This window comes from Neodiprion pinetum, chromosome 7, assembly GCF_021155775.2.
Source record: "Neodiprion pinetum isolate iyNeoPine1 chromosome 7, iyNeoPine1.2, whole genome shotgun sequence".
Classification (NCBI taxonomy): Eukaryota; Metazoa; Arthropoda; class Insecta; order Hymenoptera; family Diprionidae; genus Neodiprion; species Neodiprion pinetum.
In genome coordinates, this window is record NC_060238.1 from 21,723,125 (window position 1) to 21,750,590 (window position 27,466).

The 27,466-nt window shown below is 33.0% G+C and overlaps 1 protein-coding gene across 4 annotated transcripts; it reads left to right on the top strand.

Annotated features, from left to right (window-relative positions):
• On the top strand, positions 1–27,368 carry LOC124222875 (ADAMTS-like protein 4). Of its 4 annotated transcripts, none has more exons than XM_069137577.1 (14): positions 1–15; positions 9,938–10,181; positions 17,154–17,307; positions 18,127–18,296; positions 20,705–20,801; positions 20,942–20,993; positions 21,433–21,575; positions 21,749–21,878; positions 22,832–23,096; positions 23,432–23,656; positions 24,045–24,203; positions 24,700–24,876; positions 25,468–25,687; positions 26,044–27,368. In XM_069137577.1, the coding sequence occupies exons 2-14, from the start codon at positions 10,143–10,145 to the stop codon at positions 26,178–26,180; spliced, it is 1,968 nt and encodes a 655-aa protein (XP_068993678.1). In that variant the 5' UTR covers positions 1–15; positions 9,938–10,142; the 3' UTR covers positions 26,181–27,368. The 4 variants fall into 4 exon arrangements, with proteins under 4 accessions (XP_068993678.1, XP_046490278.2, XP_046490277.2 ...); XM_046634322.2 differs by lacking the exon at positions 1–15 and adding an exon at positions 106–167 and having other exon boundaries at positions 21,430–21,575; positions 26,044–27,367; XM_046634321.2 differs by lacking the exon at positions 1–15 and adding an exon at positions 9,651–9,742 and having other exon boundaries at positions 21,430–21,575; positions 26,044–27,367.
• The last annotated feature ends 98 nt before the right edge of the window (positions 27,369–27,466 follow it).

The following is a 27,466-nucleotide window of genomic DNA, read 5'->3' on the forward strand; positions in this document are numbered from 1 at the left end:
CAGCTGCCGTTGGTTGTCGGGACATAATTTACAATTGCACAGCTACGCAAAAAAAAAAAATAAAATAAAAAAAAAAAAAAAAAACAAAAAAAAAAACACACACACACTGTATAAATGCGGTGTATTATAAACGCGCGACATTCCGACTGTATCATATAATATAATATGTACGTAATACATGTATGCAAAATTTCATCCTTACACGGATTTAACAATAACCACGCGTAACGTAACTTTGGTATCGAAGTTTTTTTGTTTTTTTTTTTTTTTGTTTTTCAGTTTTTCTCACCTACGCGGTGAAGAAAAATTTGGAGGAATATAATTTTGGCTTCTTGTTTCTTTTGCCTTTTTTCCAGTCTCTCGATAAGGGTTCGAATATTTTTCCTGTTTGAACGATACGGTTTCATAAATTTTTGACGATGTGAAAAAAAATTTGTGTCCTCGAGGTTTAAATTAGCTCACGTGCTTTGAGACGGTTTTTAAACCAACGACTTTTAGGTACTTGCTATTTTTTTAGCTTAATTGCCGTCAATAATTGCAGAGTAATTTGTTTTTTTTTTTTTCAACCTTGTGCCACTTCACGAACAGTGCGATACACTTGCGAAAAATCTTTTTAAACGATCGTTTTTATCCTAATATTATATTACAACGTAATCAGGTTGTACGTTCTTTTTAATTTATTTATTTATTTTTTTTTTGTTCGTAATGATTCTTGCGATACGTATAAATTTTTAATAACCTTAATGTTGGTTAAATTTGAACGCTTAACGAGATGAGGAATATATGGAGTACAAAGTGAATCATGTACAGATCTGTGGTGTAATTCATGTGGTTCTGGATTTAATCGACGGCAAAGTTTTATAGATACCTACCATGATTTACCGGAAGTTGTTACGCGCCTGGATTTGCGGATAATTAATTTAATTTTTGAATTTTAAACGACGTTATTGGCTATTGACTTGAAAAGCAATTATCATATGATCACTGTTATAATCATATGTATATAATGATATATATATATATATATATTATCACGTATTTTGATGTGATTTATCGATACGAAGATGCGGATAATTGGGTGAAAATTTTTGACAAACGATAATCTCGTATAGTGTATGCAAAATTATGTCGATCGTTGTTTTTTTTTTTTTTGTGTTTTATTTTGATTTGCTTATTTTTTTTTTTTTTTGTCAAGAATGAATAAACGTTCTCTTTGCTTTTAAATTTCGTTAAAAAAAAAAAAAGAATCAAATTCATCACATTGTTCGTTACATTTGCTTGATCCATACAGTAATAATTGAAACAATTTTGGTTATTTATCTTATGTATAACCCGATACATTTATATTATGTATAACAACACGTGACGTGATTGTCAATCGAAATTAATGATAAATAGCTTGCGAGACGATTTTAAATTACAAATCGACGTCGCGGCGTCTTGTAGAAGGGTTTAGGGGTTAGAGACGATAAATTGTAACTGAATCGTATATATAATGGTCGTAAAATAAACGACGATTTATCTATTTATTTGTTATATATTGTCATGATAACATTATGTATATACACACACAAAACGCATGTGTAGCAAAAGATTGTAGAATATGGAATTTTTATTACGACACATGACAACGATCTGTCAAATTATATATTAAATAAGTATTCGCGTAACATGCTGTGATTAATTGTTCTTCTTCAATTCATTTCTGTTTGTTGGTTTATTTATTTATTGACGTGGCGCCAATCGTTCGACGATTGAAATTAGTCATCGATCATCCCGGAATATATGATGACATTAAATTCAACCGGGGATTTTTCCAATTTTTTTTTTTTTTTTTTCCATTTTTATTTCTCGCCAGTTTATCAGAAATCGGGTTTCATATTTTCGATCAGTTATAAAAATTGATTCCAAGATATTTTTCCGTGGCAAAATTTAAACTCGTACGCGATTTAATTACGATCATTGAAAATTTGTCGTTTAGCCAAACTATCTCGTAGATTTAGGTATACGTTCTCTGTTTCTGCGTTTCGTTTTCGTAATATTATGAAAGAATTTAATTTTTTTCTTTTTTCTTTCATTTCCTACAAGTCACGATTAACGTAATTTATCTAATTGTCCAAAAAGAATTTAAAAAAAAAAAACAAAAAATACGTTCACAATACAAGTTATTTTATTTGGAACGAGTGTTTCGAATTCTATAAGAGTAGCACAGAAATAATTACTTTCACGATTGTTGGGAAAAACGCAGTCAGTGAATTGGTTGAGTTTAATTTTTCTTAAAAGACTGAATGACGCGTAGGTGAACTCTTTCAAACGGTTTGGCACACATTCTTGGGTTTCTCAAGTTACGAATGATCGTTGAAACGAATTCAACGACCTACAACAACGATTATTTATCGCTCCTTATTCCTGAGATATTGCGAAATGTATAGTACGTATATACATAATACATGTATACATATATATATATATATATTGAGAGGATTGTATTATTACGTGAATAGTTAAACTGTTGTGGTCTAAAAATTGTGCGAGACTTTGATATGTTGATTTGTTTGCTTCAAAAATGGTTTATTTTTAAATTTACTTATTTTTCATTTCGCGCTGGCTAATTTATTCTTTGAACTTTAAGAACGAACCGTTTCATTACACTGAGAGAAATTTTTAGTTTCGCTTATCGCTCGGTCCTTATACCCCATGCCATTTCTGTTTTAATAATAGGAAAAAAAAAAAGAAAGAATAATTAACCCTTTGTTGGCCATCTCGGAACAATTCGTTCTAGACTGTTTTTTACCCACTTGAGGGGTGAGCGAAAATTGTACAAAAATTGAGGTAGCTAGTTTGAGGTTGTTTTTTGATATACCGACAGTCAGAATAATGAAATATTTGATCGTGCAATGGATAAAAATTGATAGATCGATTATTTCGAGAGAAAATCGAGTCGACCGATCATTTTAGAGAAAGTACGATTGGACGAATTCGTTCTCATACTTTGCGGTTAAGATCTTTTTGATTATTTCACATGTATAAGCGATGAATTTTACATTGCACAAAAGTATATTATTCAGCGTGTTAGATAAAGATAAAAGATTTTCAAAAAGTATGTTAAGTTTGTTTTTACTTTCAAACTCACGTTAGAATATTGTAATATACAGTTTGTGCGTGTGTAATTGAGTAAATTATTGCCTGTGGTATAAATATTTGCATATCGTAAATCGAATACCGGTTCTTCGATAGAATTAACGAGAAAATTTGTTTGTACAAACTATAATTTAACCGGCGAACTAGTCGACGATTTTCCTGAACTTCATTCTCTTCCAGCAACTTCTTGATTTTCATTTCACATCTCTACGTTTCTTTATTAAACTTTTTTATACTTTCTCTCGGGATTTCGAGACGTTTAAAACAACCGCTTCATTACGGCTGGTATAAAGCGCACGGATGTTGATAAAACATACACATTCTTTGTATATAATACGGGCTTTACTAAAAGGTATACCTATTTCGAGTGCCTTTTATACATCCATTATTTTATCAAACCGTGAGATGCGGACGTACATTCATTCGTGAACTTTCCTGCCTGAGCAATAAATGTCACGGACCAGATATTTCTGTACCTATATATATATATATATATATATATAAAATATATATATATATATATATAAAATATATATATATATATATATATATATATATATAAAATATATATATATAAAATGCCTCTGAAATACCACTTATCGTACACTTTACCATATCAAATTTTTTCATTTCTGCAAACTCCGTATTATAATAGTATGCCTGATCTACCTTAATTATCGATTTATCTCTCAACTTAGCTTCGCCGGGTTCAACTTTCTGCAATCATTAGCATTAGCATACACTCATAATAATCAGAGAACGAGTCTTAATCTCCAGTAATTGAGGTATTCGAATTTTCTTACAATTTGTCTTTCCTTCGTTCCTTCTTCTTCTGTTTCTTTTTCTGTTTTTTTTTTTTTTTTTTTTTCTCAGCTGGTTTTCTTATCCTCAACGAATTGTTATTGGGATCGAGAGAGTAAATTGAAATTTCTTTTTTTTTTTTCTCTTTTTTTCGTTCATCACGAACGTTTTTCAAAACTCACGAGATATAATTCTCATTATTCTCAATTCACTGGGAATATTATATAAATTTTTTTTTTCCCTGTCTTTTTCGTATCGAAGTTACTTACTCGATTCGAAAATCTTGCCTTCGTTCAACCTGATCGCATCGGAACGTTGTTTTCTTCAGGGAAATGAGAGGAAATGAAAAGTCTTGAAATTCCATTGGGATTATGACGTTGTGTATAATGAATCCGGGGAGAAATTTAAAAATAACGCATATAACTGCAGAGGTGACACCCTGGTGCGAAACTATATATTATGTTTTAAATATAGAGGCTAAGGAATCGGCGGGAGGGACACACGCGTACATTGCGTTTGATAGATATTTATTGTTCGTTGAGGATTTATTAAAAAATTACATATGAATAAATGTACAGGGTGTCATATTTTGAAAAAAAAAAAAATATACGCGAATATATCGGAAACTGTAAGCGTTAAATTGTTAAATGCTTCGGAGAAAAATTGTTGCAAACAAGTGCCCGAACATTTTTTCAATGTTGAACAATCTTTTTTCGAAGACGAAAACTAAAATATGACCAAGTGTAAAAGTTACTCACTTTTCAACGAGAAATAAGAAAATGCAGTGAAAAATGGAACGTTCGAACAACAAAAGTTGGGGCCCAGGAGAGGCCCCGGGCCCAAAAACTGGGACGCTTGCCTGAAATAGTTTTCAATTTAATGCTTAGTTTTCGATATATTTGAGCATATTTTTTTTGTAATGGACACCCTGTATATATATATATATATTTTATACATTAGAAAGTTATAAATGTAATATAGGAATTTGCGTTATACTGGAAGGATTGATTTTTACTAATTTTCATTTCCGAGAAATTGCTCGAATAGTTTGTTCAAAGTAAATTTTTTGAAGGATGAAAAATTTTTTCAATCTATTTTAGAATCTCTGCTGAAACGATTTTCAGGGATTTAAAAAAAATTTTATACGACATCGATGATTTTTCGCGAGGTGAAAATATTTTTAACGAGTTGAAAAAAAGATTCCACGACGAGTTATAATGAATTTGAGTGATTTCGGTATTTTCGAATCTTTTCTGGAACTCATAGAATAGTGGTTTGTAAAAATAAAAATAAAAAATAGAATAAATAAAAAAATAAAAATGTAACAAAACAAATGTATTTAACAAAATTCGACCACGTTCGTGACGTTTTTTCGACTGACTTTGATATTCGTTCACGTGATTGTATACCGGTAATACTGAACTTATCTTGATCTATATATTAGAAGTGAAAAAGAGAAAAAAATTCTTTCTTTAGATTTTGTGGGTAAAAATAAAAAATTCTATGCAGCGTAATAGCAAGATTGTAAGTATTTGAAATAAATTAGGCACCTTAGACACGAATTCCTCTTCTCAAACTGTATATATTTATATTTCGCAGTGCGTTCAATGTACGTACTTGCCTATGTAAACACAGCTGCTTATGTATTTACAACTTTGGACACGTATAGGCGTAAAAATGTGGGCGAGATTTCTAGAAAAAGTTTTGAGCCTAGATTTTTCTTTGCATTGCCAAAATTCATCGATCCAGATCTAGAATCCGTTTCGTTTCTCCACTCAATAATTTCGAGGATTTGAAATTAATTTATTATAATTGAAAAGTTTTCGTTGAGCTGTTTAAGTTCGATTGAATTATTCTATCGTCGTGAAAACGTATTTTCGCATCGGTGAGAAAATACAACTCTTTCGAATTGCCAGAAAAAAAAAAAAAAAAAAGAAAACGAAAGATATATCTCAAATTGTCATAAAGCGAAACTGAAAGTTGCGAAATTATAAAAAAGAATATTGTATAACAGTGATAAATGAATAAATGAAAAAAGTTTGGCTCTCAGATATAGGAAAATTAATGCGTGTATTATCATACAGCTGCCGAAAAATTCGAAACTAAACTGACATTTTTCACCAGTCATATATTTCGTGAATTATTGCAGGGCAATAAATAATCTTTGTTGTAGGTCGTTGGATTCGTTTTAACATCAACTGCTACAGATTGCATGATATGTTAAATTGGGTCATTGTTCTGGGTCGTATGAAAGAGAATAAAAATTTGGAAACGAGATTGTGTCTAAAATTTGAAATTTTTGTTTTTAATGTGAAAGATCGATCGTCGCGCGATTCTTTCACCGATGTTATAAATTTTTTTCGCGTTCGTATCACGATCACCCTACGAAATATTCACTCTGATTTTATTTTATAAAATGAAAGAATATTTTTTCTTCCTTTTTTTTTTTTTTTGTTTTTTTTTTCTCTTTTTACACATACCTAGACCAAGTTCGTATTTTTTTTCAGCCGAGTAAACTTGACTGCATTAGACATTTTTTGGTACACGTGTTTAGTGCGTGTGTGTGTGTATATATATATATGTATATATATATATACATATATATATATATATGTATATGTATGCGTGTATATGCGAATGACGAATCTTGAAAAATTAGAATTCATACCATTACGCTTTGTCGGTACATTAGTTATTTTCTTATGTTTTTAAAAACACGGCGAAACGACGACGAGCATCTAAGACCAGCCGTCTAATAAGAATGTCGTTTTATCTAATCTAATCTAATCTAATTTCGTGTAATTAACTGTGCATACCAGGGACGAAGGCTGGAAATTTTATGCCACTCACCCGTAAAACACATGTGAATTTCAACGACGATGAAGAGATGGGATAGGAAGAAAAAAAAACTAAATAAAATTGCCCAAAATTGCTTTCATTACTTATTTTCTTTTGCGATATTTGTTATTTTTTTTTTTTTTTTTTTTTTCACCACGGTGTACACGAAATTTTTCGCAAAATTGATGATTAATTATTTTCAAGAAATTTATCTCACCTTGCCTCATGTATATCTATCTGTAACTTTAATGATTGTACTGAGAAAAATTTCATTTGTTAAAGTAACTAGAAAAATCGAGTAAAACAGGTATCGTTGAAAAAACCGTTTGAATATTGTTGGAATAACGAAAAACGAGGTACGCTTAACCATTTTGCGCTATCGTCGATCCTTTTTTTGGCAATTGCAACGCAAAATCAGTTTTTGAGGTTTACTCTAGTTTTTTAGTTAAACAAGGCTTTAACGTCAATTTATCGTTGCGCGAGCGTTAAGTTTTTGGTAAAAAATGAAAATAGTTAAAGACTGAGCGGTAACTGGAAGTAAAAATTTCTCTCAGCGTAGATTGAATTAAATATGCTTGAACAGAATTATCGTTGCTGTCAGACTAGTTTTTCGGTTATTTTCTTCTTCTTCATTCTCTGACTTCTCTCTATTTCTCTCTTCCTTTTTTTTTTTCTCTCCTTCTTCTTGAAGCGCTCTAATGGATCAGCTCTGATCACAGTCTAAATAGTTACACATACGTACAGTATATGTATACATGGTGTAATATATATATTATATATATATATATATTATTCTATTACGAGGCGCATAAAACGATCAGGGAACGATCGAATCTAACGAACCGACGCTAATGGGGAATAACTTAAACATACTCTTTACCAGTTATCCCGTTGTCGACTTGATTTGTTATTCTTATGACACGGAGTAACGTAACAAGTTCCGGAAGCTGCGGTTTACGATTCGTCGGATGAAATTGTTCCGTATAATTTAATATTTCACGGTGTAATTGTGATAAAAGTTAAATATTTTATTGTACTGATAATTATTCATATAAAACTAATAAGTTGTGGAAAAAAATCAAAGCAGATTCCGTATGCAGTTTATTATATGCGATATAACGTACGTGAGATTTGTATCTCGTGGATTTTTTTATTTTTTTTTTTATTTTGATTTTTTTTCTTTCTTTATCTCTGATTTATTGAAATCGAGAGATCGAGAGAGATACAGAGGGAATGAAAAATTCAGTGATCTTATTGTAGGCAAATGAATCACCGATGATATATGCAGTATACGTGATAACGAAAATATGTCGATGTGAAGTCAAGGCCTGTATTATTGTTAGTTTGCGACGACACGCTTTTATTCGGGGAGGGAGATTAAGAATAAAAAGAAAAAAAAAAACAGTTCGCATTCCTAGCGATTTTTATATCGAGGTTTTTCATCTCAGCGATATGCTTCTGCGATAAATAATATTACGGTATAACGTAATTTGACCATTTAAGTAATACGCAAAAAAAAAAATTTGTTTCATTAAAAATGCTGTAACTATTGAATCGTTTGAATTAAAGAAAATTTCCAAGCATATTCTTGCGGGACATTAAATTCTATAAAAAACACTTTGGAGTTGATTTTTTAGACTCCAAATTCGCACACTTACGGGCCGTGAAAATCGAAGAAAAGCGGAAACATGCTGTATAGCGTTGATACAAAATTTTAATCGAACTTTAACGAAAAATGAAGAACAAGAACAATTTATTTTGCAAGTAGTGCAATTACGTCACCAGCAATATCCTAATTGTAACAAAGTGTTATCAACAATTCAAAGGAATTCAAAGGAATGTTTAAAAGTGCAATAAACAAATAAATGAACGAGTTGAAACTCTACTCCTTTGACGAATCTAATTTATAAACAACATCTTTCGCACACCTCGTTTCATTTTAGTTTAAGTTTGTTAATTTATTAGGGATATTTTCAATCGTAGAGCCCGGAAAACTGCATATTTCTGTTTTTCTTCGACTTTCACGGCCCGTAAGTGTGCGAATTTTTGGGTCTAGAAAATCAACTCGGCAGCGTTTTTCTTAGAGAATTTTATGCCCCGCATGAATATGCCTTGATATTTTTTTTTTTTTAGCTCAAACGGTTCGAAAGTTGTAGCATCTTTAACGAAGATAAAAAATTTTTTAACGTGTCATTTAAATCGGAAATTTCAAACGGCCAGCGACACCTTTTAAAATTGATCTAAAATTTTTTCCAAACGGGAGAGATTTTCTTCTCGGTAAATACGGTCCCTTCAAGGCCATAGATTCGATAGTTTAGTTTTTTTGGCTCACCCTGATATGTAGAAAAAAAAAAAAAAAAAAAAAAATCCAAAACACTTTGAGGCAATTGAATCTAGCGATGAGAAATTAATTTTTTTTTTTTCTACGTTTCTTTTTTTATCGTTTTTCTCCCTCTCGACGTCGCATCGATATTGCTCAGATTGTGTTTCACGTCATTCGACAAATCCTATAGATTTCTGCACGAAGGTGGAACCTTGCTGACTGTTTACATTTGCCGTCTGATTAGAAGCTCTAGGCGGTATAGGAAGACGGCCTGGCCTGTCATACTCTTCGGTATTATCTTATATACATACATGTACGTAGGTACCCGAGTGGGTTGACAGCCAAACCGTCCGAGCTCATTGTCCCAAGAACCACGGCGTGTGCCGCTGCGTCTTTTTTTTTTATTTTGCCTAACGGCAATCACTTGATTATTTCTCTTCTCGTCTTAATCGTCATATCGACGGAGGGAATAATAATAATGATAATAATAACAACAATAACTACATAAACAACAATAATAATAATAATAATAATTAGAAGAAGAAGAAGAAGAAGAAGAAGAAGAAACAAAACATTCCTCACGATATCCCCGAAATTTCATACGTTTTATTAATTAAACACGCGTCTATGTAATAAATGGTGAAATTCAAACGTCCGCGTTAACGTGTTTCAATTCGATTTACAATTTACATTTATATTCATGTTTTATATTTTTAATACGTCGTGTGTGTGTGTGTGCGCGCGCGCGCTTGTGTTTTTTTTTTTTTTTTTTTAATTTTTTTTTTTTTTTTTTTAATTTTTTTTTTTTTTATTTCAATTATTTTGTCTTTCCAGAGGGACATATAAATATATCCGTAGTGAAGTTGAAGAAGAAACAGTGAGAAAGTTTTGTGAAACAAACATGCGCGTCAAGATTGCAATACGGTGATCGAGTGAAATAATTTGGAGACTGAATTACGGCAGGTTGAAGTTTTTTTATTATTTGTTTTTTTTTTTTAATTATTTTTTTTGTCATCTTCCGACGGGAAAAGAATTCAGGATGCAGCGGTCGTCGGTTTTCAATTCTGTGATCATCTCGGTAAGATTTGACTCGTTTCTTTTTTCCAATTTTTTTTTTATTTATTTATCAATTTTTTTGTTCTCCTACAGGCTTACGCATTGTTCACGGTATTTGTAATTAATTCAAACCGGTGGAATTGGATTTTGCTTTGAAAATCATTCTTTTTTTTTTATTTTTTTTTTTTTTTTTTTTTTTTAGTAAAAACGAATTTTGAGAGAAAATTTTGGATTCAAAGGAAAAAATATTCTACTCGAATGGTATCAGACGAAAATGGTGATATTATGGATAATATCGAATGATTCGATTCTAAATTTAAAAAAAAAAAAACAAAAGTATTTTAACATTTCTTCGACGGTATATGTACCTATGATATATAATTTTCTAGAGAAGAATTTTCACCGGGATAAGGAAAACCTGCTTGTTTGCGGTGAATGTTGCTTACCCGATAGCTACTTGCTTTTAACGCACCTTAGCTAATTATCTTGCTAGTTTATTATGCGTACTAATTCCTCATGGTTTTAATGTACTAATCTTTTATTCAAAATTTGGCGCTCACAGTTTCTAATATATGTATAAGCGTGGAGTTTGATTTTAAGCGCTGCTAATCATTGGAATCGAGCCAATTTATCATCATTCCAATGTACGTAATCTAATAACACGTGGGACTAATAGGTATATGTATACATATATATACACACATATATATATATAATGTATACATTATACGGTAGTATAATTATACAGTTTGATTGATTGTTGTGTATACACATTCACGATTTACGTCTAACAGATTGATCATCGAAATTCGGTCAAGGTCCGATTTTTTTCCACCCTGTTTCCTTATTTTTTTTTTATTTCTTTATTCTTTTTTTTTCGTTTTCAACTACACTCGATTTTACTTGATTTGGACATGTTTCATTATAATTTCGTTTTTTTTTTTTTCTATTCTCTTCTTACGGACAACGAAATTATCATTTTCCGTCTTACTTTATGAATGAATATATGTTGTTAATCATGGTCAAAAAAAAAAAATAAAAAAAAAAAAAAAAAGTGTCACGCGTGGATAATTTTGGTACAAGAAAATTGAAAAATTGTAAAAATTCAAATTTACCGCTATTCTATGAATATATTCCAATTTGAAATAATAATCTTTCTTCAATATTTATATATATATATATATATATATTTACACACAGACACACGTGAGATTTCGTACGTTATTTAAGAGATTGAAAAATGTTTGGTGTTTCAAATTTATATTGAGATTATAGGAAAAATGACCAGCATCAATTTTGTTGTCATACTTGTGTAGTTACAAAATTTTGTGATTAAACGAGTAAAGATGAAAGGATGACAATTTTAAGACGAAACACGCATCGATGCTGCGTTGTTGTATAGTAGAGTTCTTATCTAACTTTAGAACGGTTTGCCACCTGTGTAATTATGTGTTTACGACCTACCCTCAGAAAAAAGGATTGTAATAAAAAAAGGGACTGCTCTATTTTACCAACATTTTTTTTCCCCTTTTTTTTCACCAGCGATCTTCTTGAGAGGAGGGTCCTCGCTTTCAGATAAGCCATTTTTATGTACCTAACCGTTTATCTGTACGTATATAATATATATATATATATATATATATATATATATATATATTATAAGATTAGATATATAAGATGTTGGCATTTCTTAAAAGTCTCAAAAATTTCTCAAAAATCTTATATTTCGTCCCGATTATTCTGACACCCGTCCCACAATGGGGCGATTTTTTCTTCTATTCTTTTCAAGCACTTTAAACATTTTGAACAAACAAAACACCATGTTTCAACGTTCTGAAAAATTACAAAAAAGATTTTGCGTTGCTGTGGCAAAAGATTCAGAATTTAATGCAGAATTTTTTTGATCGAGTTGACATGAAATGTTCCGCATATATGCGCGTGTAGTCGTACTTGAGCCGATGACGGAAAAACAGTCGTGATTTCTCGTTGCCGTTTCTGATTTCATAATCGATCGCGTGAATGAGATTTTTATAATCATGCAAACTGTGTGGCGGTGATAAAGATTTGTTGTCAGAAATCTTTCATCAATCCGAGTCTTTTACTTTGCACGTGATTCGGGTTCAAATGACTGTGAGTTTAATGTTCAGAGGAATAAAGAAGGTGAATAAAGAAAAGAAAAAGAAGCGTCAAAACTTCAGGGCAGCGGAAATTGAAACAACGAAGATATTTTGACGGATTTTGGTCGATGAAATTTTTCACGTCGTTGAAGAATGAAGGGAGAAAAAAAGATTTATCGAATTTCAAAACTGATCTCAATTACGACAAGTTTAATAATTCAGAATATCGCAAAGTCCGTGAAAAGTTTTTGAAAAAAAAAAAAAAAAAAAAAATGAAAAATGAAAAATAAAATAACGCACTCGTCCGGTATATTTATACCTGCAGTCACGTAAACTCAGATTAAGTGTGGATATTATTATTCGAAGATGTGGATAAAATTTTGCACCGCGATTGAGTTGGTAAAATAATAAATAAATAAAAAACGATGTTTTGGAGTGACAATTGTTTAGACGGGTGTGAATGGTCGTTGTATAATATCACTCGGATAATTTCAAATGTTCATTTGAAAGCGGTTTGGTATGTTTGTAAGGTTTAAGTTGAAAAAATAAACATGTAAAAGTCTGAAAAAGAAAAAAAAAACAAAAAACAATCGCAACCGAGTCGATAAGATAATTTGTTCTGAATAATAATAATAATGCCAAAAAGTTGTTAATAAATCGTTTGAACAAAAATTTGTTCAACAAACCTCTAGTGACGTTTTTTTTGTTTTTTTTTTACACACAGAATGAATTCATTGATTTTTCCGAATACGCGTTTTTTTTTTTTTATTGGAATCTGCGACGATTTAAAAAAGCCTGTTTTTGGGAATTTTTGGATAGGCTTTCGTAAATGGTTTCGTATACGTGACACTGCAAAAGTTTTAAAGGCATGGAACGAATAGTTTTACAAATAGAGCGATTGAAAATTTTGGAAAACGGAATTATTCAAAATCGCCGGAAATTCAAAATTGCATATGAGATGTGTTGAACAAATTTTTGGTCAAACAATTTGTTGAGAACTTTTTGGCATTATTATTATAATTAAAAACGAATTACCGTATCGACTCGCTTACGATTGACATTTTTCAAATTCTCTGTCTCATCGCGAAGCGTTCAATATACTCTCATCCAGATTCACGTTTGGTTGGGAATATCGGTCCAAACAATACCTCAAGATATAGTTTTTTTCATTTCTACATCCGACATATTAGATCCACCATCTTGTATTTAGAAATTATCAAAATTCCGAATTCAGATTCGTGTAATCAGCGCGATTGTAAAAAAAACCTCCGAGTAAGAAAATTCAGGTGAAAACGTGTGACTGTAATGGTTAACCTGTGCTTGGATAATAAAATCGGATACTCGTAGTAGTTGATTGAAGAGAATATACAACTTTTTCACAATACGATACACAACGGTGTAAAACATAACGTAACTGACCGCGTTACCGAAACTGAATGGACCACTCGATGACGCAATAGACAGACGTGAGGGAAAAATAACGCACGTTACGTATCTTGAATTTACACCACAAGACTTGTTTCGCCATTTCGCGGATGTTCTCCAGTCTCTGCAGCATCTCGAATGTATATATGTTGCTGTTTTACGCGCCTGAATTCATCATCGTCGTCGTCGTCGTCGTCGTCATCATCATCATCATCATCATCATCATCATCATCATCATCATCATCATCATCATCATCATCATCATCATCATCATCATCATCATCATCATCATCATCATCATCATCATCATCATCATCATCATCATCATCATCATCATCATCATCATCATCATCATCTTGCCACCAATCTCTCCAGTGGCTCGTTGTATTATAATTAGACTCACCTATCTAGTAAAATGCAGAGGCTAGGGCGTCTGGAGATCGCTTCTACGATTTCTCAATAATCTTCAAGGATCCTACAGAGGCTGGTTTGCTCACTTCTGATTTTACGCCTGGTATTTTCTCTCTGTTCGTTGGAATTTTTTTTTTTTTTTTTAACCAATAACGCGAGAAGAGGAAATTGTTTTTTTTTTTTTTTCAAACGATCATCACTAACAAGACTCGTCATAATTCGTGACTGAGGTCAGTCTGGTTGAATTTGATTTTTGCATGTTAAAAATAATTCAATTTTTATTTACCGATGCGATTAAACTGAGTAATTTAAAATTTAATCGGGCGATTCGTAATTTGTTTTATTTTATCGTTAAAAATATAATGTTTATACGAATCTTGCAATTGTAAAATTCAAGTTTAAGGATTTTGTTGTGTGTCAATATTTTTTGTCCACTTTGCTTTTCACGTTACTCGTATCAAATTCGCGATCACGTTGTGACAAAATTACGAACAGTTATTCACTTTTTGACGTAGGAACGAAATTTAAAAAACAACGATTTAAACATCGAACGGAGAAAAAACTGCAAAACAGATAAGAAATTTTTCCAGAGCGATTGTAAAATTATCCCTGGAATTGTATGACACAAGCTTTTTTTCTTCATTTCATTATAAGTCAACAAACTCCGGAAACGATTCAATCGCTTTAGAATTTTTAATTAAAAAAAAACAAAACTAGTTTCGATTCATTTTTTCTGCACACACACACAGATTACGCTGCTGCTGCATAGCTGAAATAAATCGGAATTGATAGAATGGCTTGTTGCTTGTAGAAGAGAAAGTGAAAGAAATTAATAAAAAAAAAAAAAAAAAATAAAAAGAAAAAATATTAAACTTGTCTCCGTTAATCAAAATTGTCGGTAAGTGTTTTTTTTTTTTTTTTTTAGTTAGTCTGCCGCAAGCTTACCTCGACGATTACTATCCTTGTATAAATTGAGATGCGCGCGTCATGTTTGAGAGCTCTGAATAAAAGCCAGTAAGATTATCCCGAATAAGTCTCTCCTACGCAATTATTCGTATTGTTAATATTTAACGAGGAATCACGAGGATCATACAGATTTTGATTACGAACCTTAAGCAGTTCGATCCGATTTGAATAATTTTTTATCAATCGAACGTGAAAATATAATTTTATTATTTTTAAATTGATGAGATCTCTTATTTGACGGTTGGTTTCTTCTTTTCTCACAGTTTCTAGGTAACTATACATACAGCTTTGATTTTGCTTTCGATTTTATTACCAAGCTTAGAATATCACGAAAAAGAATTCGAAATTTTTATTAAACGATCAAACAAAACGATTGTAGCAAATTTTGGTATAGAATTTCAGTGTAATATTCATCTTGAATGAAAATGAGAAAAAAATTCAACCACCGATGATTTTCTGTAGTCTGCAACAATTTTCGAAATTGCTGATTTTATTTCTTCGAACTTTGCAAAATTTAGTCTTGTGTTTTGAATTTCTTTATATCCAATCAGCTTGCGAATGATAAAAGCTAATTCGAGAAGCTCAGATGGTTTGAATTCGAATTTTTATTTTATTTTGTTCAATTTATTAAACTTATTTACGTTAAATAAGAAGTGGAAAATTGTTAGTTCATCAAGCCGGAATTTGACGTTGAATGACTCGAAACTATACGGAATGTAATGTGGGACAAGCAAAGGTATCTGCAACGTCGTTAATCTGGATTAGAAGACCGTGAAGTTTTGTGTGTGCAACGCGGAGGTCTCTTTGAGTGTAAAACCGAACTCGTTAAACTGGCGTATAATTTATCCGTCGAGTTACAAAGTGCATATTCAATACTTTTTATAATGCACACGAGATTCCTGAAATATTTCGTCACGATTTATAAACACGATTATCACGGGGAAAAAGGTTATTCAAAAATTTCTGACAATCTCAACGAAGTGAAATAAAATCTTCTACGAATAAACGATTTGATAAAGTGAGAGTGAAACACTTTTATAATTATACGTGTAAAAAAAAAAAAAAAAAAAATTGTTGCTTTTTTTTAACTCAAAGGTTAGTTTTAATTCAAATCGATGAAACTGTTCTTACCTTTTTTCATGTTTTTAAATTAAAATTAGGATTTACGGTATCAATTCTTACCGAGTTTGTTGGAGCTGTTGACGTTGAACCGTTTCGTTGCTTTGATCCGGTGGCCAGAGACACGCCACTTGATAGTTATTTCTATTTAGGATATACCTCTAGCAGCCACCTTACATTAGAGATAGCTGTTGCACGCCGCACGAAACGTCGGAAAGACGACTCGCTATTTAAATATTGCGTCACAAGCCGCGTACACTAAATCTTTCTCTGTGTAGTATACAACCATCAGCTGCGGTAATTGGAGGCTCAGGCATTTAATTTTCATACTTGTTTTAGTCTACTGCTATATCACTGCCAGCAAATTTCTTGCCACGATTACGTATAATAGAAATTAACAAAATGAACATTCGAAATCGCAATCGGCTCAAGTCGAGATAATTATCTCATTTTCGAAATGGTTTCGAAAAAGGTTTAAGCTTTTTTTTTTTTTTTTTTATTTATAACGTTCTTAAAATAAATTGTAATTATTTAAGAATAACATCTCATTTCTCTGCCTCTGTTATAACAAACTTGCATACTTATTGTTAACGCATGATTCGGATTCGTAGAATTATCGCTTGAATTATTGTTTCGTTGAGCTTCTTTTCTTTTTTTTTTTTGTTTTTCATTATATCGCAGAATCTTTTGCGGATTACGATTTAATTTCCACCGTAGATGAAGAAATCCTTCTCTTTGTACGAAAATCTTTGAGGATTGATTTTCTTAAACCGTAACAAATTCATATAATAGGTAATTATCTTTATCTAAAAATGAGAAATTTACGTTTATTTTACTTCGCGATTTGTCCGAGTAAATGTGGAGCGGAAAAAGAAAAGATGAAAGATTTTTGTATCGTTTTTATCAGTCTTATTCAGTTATCAGCTGAATTTGAAGTAAAGTTATTTATCTTTCAGGTACTTTTTATTATTCATTTTGCAAGCGGTCGTCTGATCGATGGAATATTCACAGAGCCTACGTTGAAGCCTGGATATAATTTGGTCACTTCTGTGCCGCGTGGTGCAAAAGCATTGAATGTCACGCAGCTGGGTAACACAAGTAATATTTTGGGTAAGAATCAACCGTCGAATAGCGATTCGTCCTGTAATAATGAAACGATTCGTCTCGTTCTTGAAAGTTCCGACTAAATTAATTGACGGTAAAAATTCGTTGGATCATAGGTTGAAAGAAAAAAAAAGAAAAAAAAAGAAAAAAAAAACAAACTAGTGATTGTTTCCATAGTGTGAAAAATTTTTCTTCGATTTTTTTCACCGTTTTTCAATTCATTTTCCAACGTCTTTCATTGTTGCGATGATTTGACATGGCAAAAGAATCGCTATCACTTGAACGGTAAATCATTTTGTGACGATCGAATAAGCTATAATAGTAATAAAAGCTTCGCGTGAGTTAACTACGGAGAATTGAGAAGAAGTTCGGGTGAATTTATTTTTATAGTTTGAATCGTTGCGTACAATATAAACGAAGATGAACGAGCTCTTGATGAAATATATTTGCAAAAACATTCACGTATATCACGCGCGATTCATCTAGACGGTTTGGTATGTCGATTGCAACACGAGTTCTTTAAAATTCGCATACACGTGTAGCGAGTTTAAATTAATCAAGATTCTTTTGGACGAGCGAATGATTCGGCAATATTATATATATATATATATATATATATATACATATATTATTTTGTGTTCTTCTCAGATTTAATTTGAAAGGAAAGAAAAAAAAAAAAAATTACCGTTGGACAAATTTTAGAACTGATTTTTATTTATTTTTTTTTTTTGTTTCAAGACAAATTTGTAAAATTTATACTAGGTTGTTACGTGTTGAGTTATCTTGGAGAATTTTTCACAGTATCAATTATTAACGTTATTTCAGCCGTTACACGAAAAGATCGCAATTTCATTCTCAACGGCAATTACAACGCCTTTGCGAATTCCGGTTCATTCGTAGACTTGGGAACCACGTTCGTTTACACTCGGCATGATTCGCATAATCCGGAAAGCCTAGCCGCCGAAGGACCTCTTCAAGAGCCGATCGATATACTGGTCAGTGTGCAATAACGATAACAAGAACAATAATAATTATAACAACAACGGTATAAATGATAAGTTGGCTGTTTTATTTTGCGCGTTGGTGAAGATTGGAGTGCGATTGATATTCCGAATTTGAAAAGTTTCAAAAATGCCTAATTCCGCAATTTTTTGGTGGCGAAACTTTGTGTAAAGAAAGTAAACTTTGATCAAACGTCAAGGTATCGAAATGGTCCAAAACTCGACGCTCAAAGTTCCGAAAGGGCAAAATTCCGAATGATCAAAATTTCGAAAGGGCAAAAATTGGATAAGTCAAAGTTTCGAAAGTGTGAAACCGAGAATATTTTTAAATCTGAAATATCCAAAATTCCGAATGATCCAAGATTTTCAGTTCTGCGGAACATGTCAATTTCTGACTTGATAAAATTTCACCACTTTGATCTTTCTTTGTTTTGGATTTTCTATATTTTTACGTTTGGAATTCTGGTTTTCGGTGTTTCTTAATTTTTACACCCACTCGTTGAGTAAACTACGCTCTGCGAGTATATTTTAACTTTCGAAATTTTACCCTATCGAAACTTTGCTCAATCGTAACTTGAATTTTTGGAATCTTGCATTTCTGAACTTTGAGTAGTCGGGTTTTCGACTGTTCAAAACTTTGTTGTTTCGTAAAAGTTTGATTTTTTCACTTCAAGTTTTCCCATCCAATAATTCGGAATAAGGCGCGTTCGGAAGTTTTCGAATTGGGAAATTGAACGCCCCGAAGATTTGGTCGAAAGAGTGCTCGCGCAAGGTTTTTGAAAATTCAACGTGACGTGTTTTTTCGTTATTCTCCACGTCTGTATTCTCGTGTTTATTCATTTTTTTTTTTTTTTTTAATTCGTTTCTTATTTTATTTTTCTCTCTCTCGAACCTGAAACGACACGAAATTACCTGCGTTACGCAACAACAACGTGAACAGACTTTGTGTGCCTACTACGGAGCTCGATAAGAGAGCCACATGCTCTTCCTCTTCTCGTATTTTTTTATATCTCCTCCGAGTAGGTATAATGTTTACTCAAGGATTTCACCCATTCGTATATACACACTTGGAAAAGCCTTCTTTCCTTATTATGTACCGTTAACACGAGTGACTCGACGCTGACTTTAGTTATTTGATATAACTATTTTTCTTACATATATCGTGATCGTTAACAATTAATGGGGAGCATCGATTATTATTGTTCGTCTTACAGGTTAGGTCTTACAATTTACTTACAATTAGTTCAATGATTTCTTTTCCTTTTGTGTTTCTATTTCTCCAATTATCGTCGTCGTCGAATTTTTCTATTTACTTTATTCATCGAGTAAAGTTTTTTTTTTTTTTTTTTTCCCAAACTATACACATCAATGGACCAAAATCAATTATTGACTCAAGCTTTCTAATAATCGTGCATGCGATATTGTTTATCGATCGTTCGTTATTTTTGCTTTTGTATCTCAGAGGTTTTAGTCATGATAATTGTTAAATATGGTTTGCGTTGTTTTATGGTTTTGGCAGATGATTTTTTCTCATATTTGAATACCCTGTAAACAAAATTTAAACATCTTTATACAGTGGTATTTCTTTTCTTTTACTTTGTGAATAATTCATACGATTCTGGAAAAATCCAAAGCTGGGATATAAAATGGCAAATGAGGGGGAAAAAAACAAAAACAAGAAACGTTACGTTAGCGAAGAAGATTTTTAGTTTACTTATATACCTCTAGGTATATGCATATAATATACGCATTTACTCTTGTATTTTATTTCTGACGGAAATTCTAGCCTCTTATTTAATTGATATTCTATTTTATTGCCTTGAATGTTAAGCGAGTTAATTTGAGCAATGTTTCTAAATGTGTAATTCCACGAATAACATTACGTCAACCGGAGCTGAAAATAACACGTGATGGACTGAGCAGATCCTGCTGCATGTGTAAAATGAGTAAAATAATAAATAATATACATAGCTGATTCTTGCGACATTAGGACACCGTGCAAAATCGCGCTGAAAATAACACATTCAAAAATTCTGTGACAGGGTTAATTTTTGAGTTATTATTTTTCACAGTAAGTGTTCTGGTAAAAGTTTTTAAAAAAATCGCGAGAGTGTTTTAGAATTGGAGAAACAATTTAAAAAGAAACAATTTAAAAAGTCAGTAATTAAATCGTTGATGCGGTATGTATTGTAATAATTTTGAAAATGTTTCATTTCGGAAACCAAATATTTTTCTTCTCTTGTTTCAGAAAAAATTAATTTGTTTTTGAGATAGGTTTAAAAAATGATAGGGTAAAGACGAGTGATCGAAAAAATTTGCCAAAATTCTTAAAGCTTTTCAGGAGTCGTATTAACGTAGAAAAAAAGTATTATATAAACCATAAAAATTATCTCTTTCCTCAGGTTTTCTATAAAGAGCCAAATCCGGGTATTGTCTACCGGTATTTGACCTCCGGCCAACAGCCGACAGCTTCACGTTGGACTACAAAATTTGCGGCAGGTATCGGAAACGCGGCGATTTTATTTATCCGTCGAGGGAAAAAATTAATTTTTTATTTGAGTATAATACCGTAGATTATTTCCTCTTTTTATGTATAATAACCTATTGTGACATTTTTTTTTTCATATCACATTCTGCAGCGACGAGCAAGACTTCGAACATATTTCCACCTGGTAGATACACCGCGAGAAGGTGATTATGGAATTATTAATATTATTACTATTATCGCTGCAGTAAATAAGCTGAATTTATTTGAAAGCAACGTTTTTCTTCCGGCAACCGTTTAAAAAACTTGTCGTAATTAGCAACAAAAGTAACCTGGCAGAGGAATATCTCTTGAAAAAAATTGAAAAAAGACAGCGTCTTCCTCTAATGTTGTTGAACGGAAAAAATTTTGATAGTAACGAAAGTGGGATTTAAAAATTTAATTTTAGCGATATCCTTCTGCAAGGATTTTTTTTCTTGCTGTACTCACAAGTTTGTCAGTTATGGGAGCTAATTGACAAAAAAAAATTTTACTTGCAAACGAAACACCCTATAATCAGAAAATAATTTTGGGAAAATAATTATTTTAACGGTTTTTTTCCTTTGTTTTTCTTTTTTTTTTTTTTTTAAACTTTATATCTAGAAGAGATACTTTGCCTGTGAAAAATCGTATAGCAGACGACGAGGCTCAGCCTTTGTCAGTCGTTGCGCCACAAAGACGGTTACGAAGGCGTAGATTTGTGTGGAAAAATCACGGCCTCGCCGAATGCAGCAGGTCTTGTGGCGGAGGTGAGTGCAGGGCGACAAAAATAGGCTCGTAATTCGTTTAATCGGTATGATAGATTCGGTTGAAGATCGCGAAAGGTCGTATAATTGCCTACCGATTTTACTACAACGTGCCGATTTTTTTGTGTTTCCGAGATGGATGTTCGATGATTGCATAGATTTTATTTCTTTTCAAGGCATTCAGACGACTAAGTTTGTCTGCATTCGGGAACAGTCGCAGCAGCAAGTTCCCGACAAGAGGTGTCATCATTTGGAAAAACCGGTCGGACAAACGGTCAGATGCAACACTCGACTCTGTCCTGCGAAGTTAGTAACAGAAAAACCGTAATGATCAGAATTAAATTTTGTTTCAGTTTCGCAAATCGTTTATTTAATATGAAAACAAAAATCTTCCAAATTTTGAAACCACAAACTTGCAATCTGCACTCTGTGGTATCTATGTAATCGAAATAGTTGATAGTAGGTATAAAATGCTGGTTCTGGATACAGATTCCTTTACCGATATTTTACGGGCATCTAGCCGAGACACAAACCCTTTTTTAGAATATTAAAAACTGGGGGATATCACCGCTCTGATTGACTTTATCGATGATCGGACCATTTAGTTGTCCGACTTTATCGGTGGTCCAATGAATTCGTCGCTCTATCTTATATTCGATATCTTATCAGAAATCACTCAAGGTCGACGAAACAATTCTCACAAAACATTCTGGAAGTAGATTGCCGTGGGCGCGAAAAAAAGTCGATCACAGTGACATCGTTAACTTTCTGAGAAAAAGGTTTGAGTCTACGCTAGACCTCGGCCGTCGATAAAGTGGAAAGGGGGTGAAATGACGGTGGAGTAGAGTAAATTGTTAGTAAGGTAGAGCAACGAAATTATCGGTCGATCGATAACATCGGACAACTAAATCGTTCAATGAACGATAAAGTCGAACAGAGTGGGGACATCTCCCATCGTTAAAAATTCTAAAAAGGGTTTGTGTCTTGGCTAAGTGTCGGTAAAATGTCGGTATAGGAATGTGTATTTAGAACCGGCATTGGATATCTACTGTCAATAGAGTTTTTCAAATTTTTCTTCGTTCTAGATAAGAATTTAGTCCAGTTTTTTTTTTTTTTCAACTTCGAGGTATTTTCAGCGATATTCAGATCGTTAAACGTTGATATTTGATTTTTTGTTATTTCACAAAATACCGGGGAATCGTTATCTCCATATTTCAACATCCTTTTAGCATCTGGAATCGAATAAATTAATGTTTAAGATGGCGGGCGGGGGTGTGGAGCGATTGTTCAGTAAGTTGTGGCACCGGATATCGCACTCGCGAAATGGAATGCGTCCAGGAAGTGACTTCGGCGTTGACGATGAGAGTTGCCGACGGTGCTTGCATCGAGCCGAGTCTCCTGCCATTGAGAGAGGGCTGCGTTATACGACCGTGCGACGATCCACTCATCGATAAATCCCAAGACGTAAACGTATTCGAGAACAATGCTCGTCCCTCCCAATGGAACGCCGAGCCTTGGTCCGAGGTAAAAAATACTAACTCTGCAACTCGATTTTGGCTCCGAAACTGTTACGAGCTTCGTATTTTTTTTTAACAACGAATATAATTGAAAAATACAATAACTAATCGATCGGGATATGTAAGAACATTTTCCGCAGTTCTCGTTGATTCATTTCATACATTTAAAGGGAATTTTATTGCTTGCAAAACGAACCGCCAAACTTCGAAAAAATCGAGTATTGTTTTCCAAGGAATACCCAAGTTTGTTGTCGAGAAAATTTAATTTAATTCACCTTTTACTCTTAATTGTCACATCGTATTTTTGATAAATTAAATAGCAAATTGTGAAATATGATGCAGTGCTCCGCGACTTGCGGTCCTGGGAGAAGAACGAGGATTGTTTCCTGCATAACAACGACCGGGCGACCCTGTTCCCTCGATGAAAAACCGCCGTACGAAGAGTCCTGCAATTTGGGAAATTGCAGCCCGAAACTTGCACCACCTGTTGATGCGACGCTGCACTCGAATTCGATTTCCACGTTTACTTCGGGCAGTAGGTGGCTCTTCACTGAATGGTCTCGCCAGGTTCGCAGATTTGTTTGTTTTGAACGGTTTCTTGTTCTTTCGTTTTTGGCCAATTTTTTTTTTTTCCCCCGAAAGACATCAAAAAATCCATTTTTGTTCTCATTATTTGATTAAAGAATTTTTTCTTTAATTTCCATAATCGCTTTTGGTTTACGGAAAAGTGTTGGTTGTTCATTGGAGATATTTTTTTCCTTATGATTCAGAAGATTTTTACCATTAGTTTAATAACTGAGAAGAAAAGTTCTTCCTTCGCAATTCTACGAGGGTAAAAAGTATTTATGACAACTCGCATAATGAGTAGTTTTATTTTCTTTTACATGTAAACATTACAATGTAATTCTATGAGGATTTTCGTGTTTTTTTACCCATATCGCGATCCGTAAAACAGTGTTCGGCCGACTGCGGTACCGGAGTTCAATGGCGTCGAGTCGTGTGCGGATCATCGTCGCCGGAAACTTGCGACGAGTCGACAAAACCGAAAACAACCCAAGAATGCACAACGGACGATAGCTGCAGCGGTCACTGGTTTTCCGGTCCATGGACACGGGTAATTTTGGCAATTTTCTGCCCGAAATGGGACGTATTTTACTTCAACCTTCTTGCAAAATCCTCTTATTTACACTGGGAAATCAAATTTAATCAAACATTGAATTCTCGGAGAGTTTATTTGCGGTGAATTAGTAGTATAATAAAGAGTGTTCTGCGTACAGATTCCGATACTGACATTTTACCGACATTTTAGCGGCTCCACAGCTTAGACACAAACCCTTTTTTCGGTTAGGGGGTTATGCCCACTATGGTTGACTTTATCGATTATTGGAAATGTCGGTAAAATGTCGGTATCGGGATCTGCACGCAGAAACCTACTTATGATGCTATTTGAATTCTTCGATTTTACTTGGTTAACGTGTTAAAATAAAAGAGTGTACTTTTTTAAGTCTAGAGAATTCAAATTTTGAAATTCTATCTTTCTACAAGGGTTTATCATCATCTCTATACGAATGAAATTTACAGAAATTATCACTACTTTATTTCCTTGCCAGTGTTCGGCAGCGTGCGAAATCGGTGAACAGACCAGAGAAGTGATTTGCGTTGCTAAAATTCGGGGCATTCTTCACGTTGCTCTCGACATGAATTGTCCCGTTGAAAAACCGGACGCTAAAAGACACTGCAGGGGCCCCCCATGCCCACCCGCTTGGTTTGCATCCGACTGGTCGGAAGTGAGTATAAAACTCGTACACATAGGAAAACTTTATTATTCAACATTTCGACGATCTGCAGAGCTTCCACAAATTTTGCCACGGGGACCTAATAATTTTTTTTTTTTTTTGTTTTGTGCCCGCACACAAGCATGAGAAAATTCTCAGGCATTCTCCGATCAATTGTAATCATTGTTATTATAACGTTGTTTTTTTTGTGGGTCTTTGTCTCAATTTAGCGAGACGACTTATGAATGTTTTCACATTTTTTTCCGCAAGCGTTTTTCGAATGAATTTTTTTTCGATTTCTGACTTCTAGAACTTTGCGTAAAGGAAATGAAGAATACAACGTTGATAATCATCGCGAGAAATCAATTTTGGAGATTTTTTTTCTTTTTTTACGTGATGTATTTTGATAGGTTTCATAAAAATTTAATTCTAATGCTGACGTACTTTGAATGGGCAAAATTTAATTGTTCCATCAAGTCGTGGAATAAAATGTTCAAAATTTTTAAATTATCTGACAAACATCTGTTTTTCTTCTCTTTCCTACCCGCGATTCTTACCTCGATGAAAAATTTCTCATCGCTATCGCGAACATTTATTTCACAGTGTACCCGGACTTGTGGTAGAGGAATGCAACAGCGTGTGGTAAAATGTTTGGAAAGCGACGGCCGGCCGGCGCAACCAGGAAGAGAATGTCCGGAAGCAGATCGTCCGGTTTCAAGATTGATCTGCAACGAGCATCCGTGCAGAAATTCGGACGACAATTACGGGGCAGAAAACGTTAATCGCGTTGTCCAGATCCAGAATGATCCGGAAATATCAAACAGTGAGCGATGGGGGATAAATTTTTTATTACAAGCATGAAATTAACGAGCTGGAAATCAGGAAAAACGCGCTCGCTTTTTAGAAGATTTTTATAATTTCAATCCGACATTTTTATATTTTGAAGTTCGTGCTGTTTTATTGTGAGAATATATTTTTCTTTCAATTCCGATCAAAATCCAAAGAAATGAGCTTGGTTTTTTTTTTTTTTTTTTTTTAAATACAAAAACAATAACCTAACCCGACCTAAACCGATTGAATATAAATAGAATTTCCTCTCAGCGCCAATTTTCAATTTTCCAGCCGCCGAAGGACGTGAATAAAATTTGCAACAAGTGGTTTTTCGCTTCCCTGTTTCAGGACTCGACGATAATCCGAACTGCCAAGATACCAACTTTAATTGCCCTCTCGTGGCTCAGGCTCGACTCTGTAATTACGAAATCTATCGAAGGACTTGCTGTCTTTCCTGCTCAAAGGCTCGTATGGAGGACGAGTAGAGCTTTTTGACTCGAACCCCAATTTCAAAGGCGACGCGATTTCGACGGCTCGATTTTTTAGATTATGAAAGTTTCCGCGAGAAACTTTGAGCAAAAGTATCAATTCATGAATCGCTTAATCGAACCTATTTAGAGGGAAGCTGATTATCCCAAATGTTTTTAGTTAATTCGAATTTCCCATGCACGGTTGAATATTAAATTTTTGGGAACAGTCTGTAGCGCAGCAGTGATTTTAGAATCTCTAGAATTTTCAGCATACTTTTTATTGTTACTGTATATTTTTAACCACGCATCTTGTTGCGCGAAGTTTAACATTGATTGATTATATCGTCGAGAAGAAAATTGTCAGACATTTGAAAGTGCCGCTGTGTTATCAACGGCGACGAATTGAATTTTTTTTTTTTTTTACAAGAAATCCGCAAGCATCGCGTGATGACGAATTATGTTATAATTTCGTAACGTCAGGCAAGAATTACGGAAACTATGCGTAAAAATTTTGAATGAAATATAATAGCGTTACGTGTATCGATAAGGTACTTAAACCGATCAGTTTTGTCGTCTTGATTTCTAAACAAGTATTGTTCTTTTTTTTTTTTCTCTTTCTTTTCATCGAGAATATTACACAATATCATAGACACAATTAATTTTCTCCTCCTTGTGTAATTATTTTCTATTGAAGGAAAGAAAGCAAAAAAAAAAAAAAAAAGAAAAAAACCTTTTATTATTCTACTAGAGAAATTAATTATCGGAAGGAAATGTTTCCTTCTCAATGTCATTTCATTTTCGATGGAATTGAACGCAAGATGCGAATCGATTTTTTTTTATTCGCTTCCGTATTTAATTCGCGAGGTGATTTTGTTTAGTGAAACTTACATACAGGTTCACATTACCGATTTCTCATAGAATCGTGACTATACGTTTGATTGATTAGGTGTAAATATACCTATATACAATAACATTATACAATGTATAACGTATAATCGTATAATAATATTGTTACGCGTTTTTGCATAATCAGAAGTAGAAATGTATATATATATATATATGTAAATACATTTCTCTTCAAAAATATTATTTTCAAATATGTTGCGTATAAGTTGCAGTGCCATATATATAAATCGTGTGCGTGTGTATCTGTGCGTGTGTGTATAAAAAAGTGTATATGCATGGAACTGTGTTGTTGTAATATTAAAAATTGAAGTATACACATTTACCGTGGTATAAAAATGCCTTAATAATACGGTAATTATTGCTGCGTAATAAAAAAAAAAAAAAAATAAGTATTA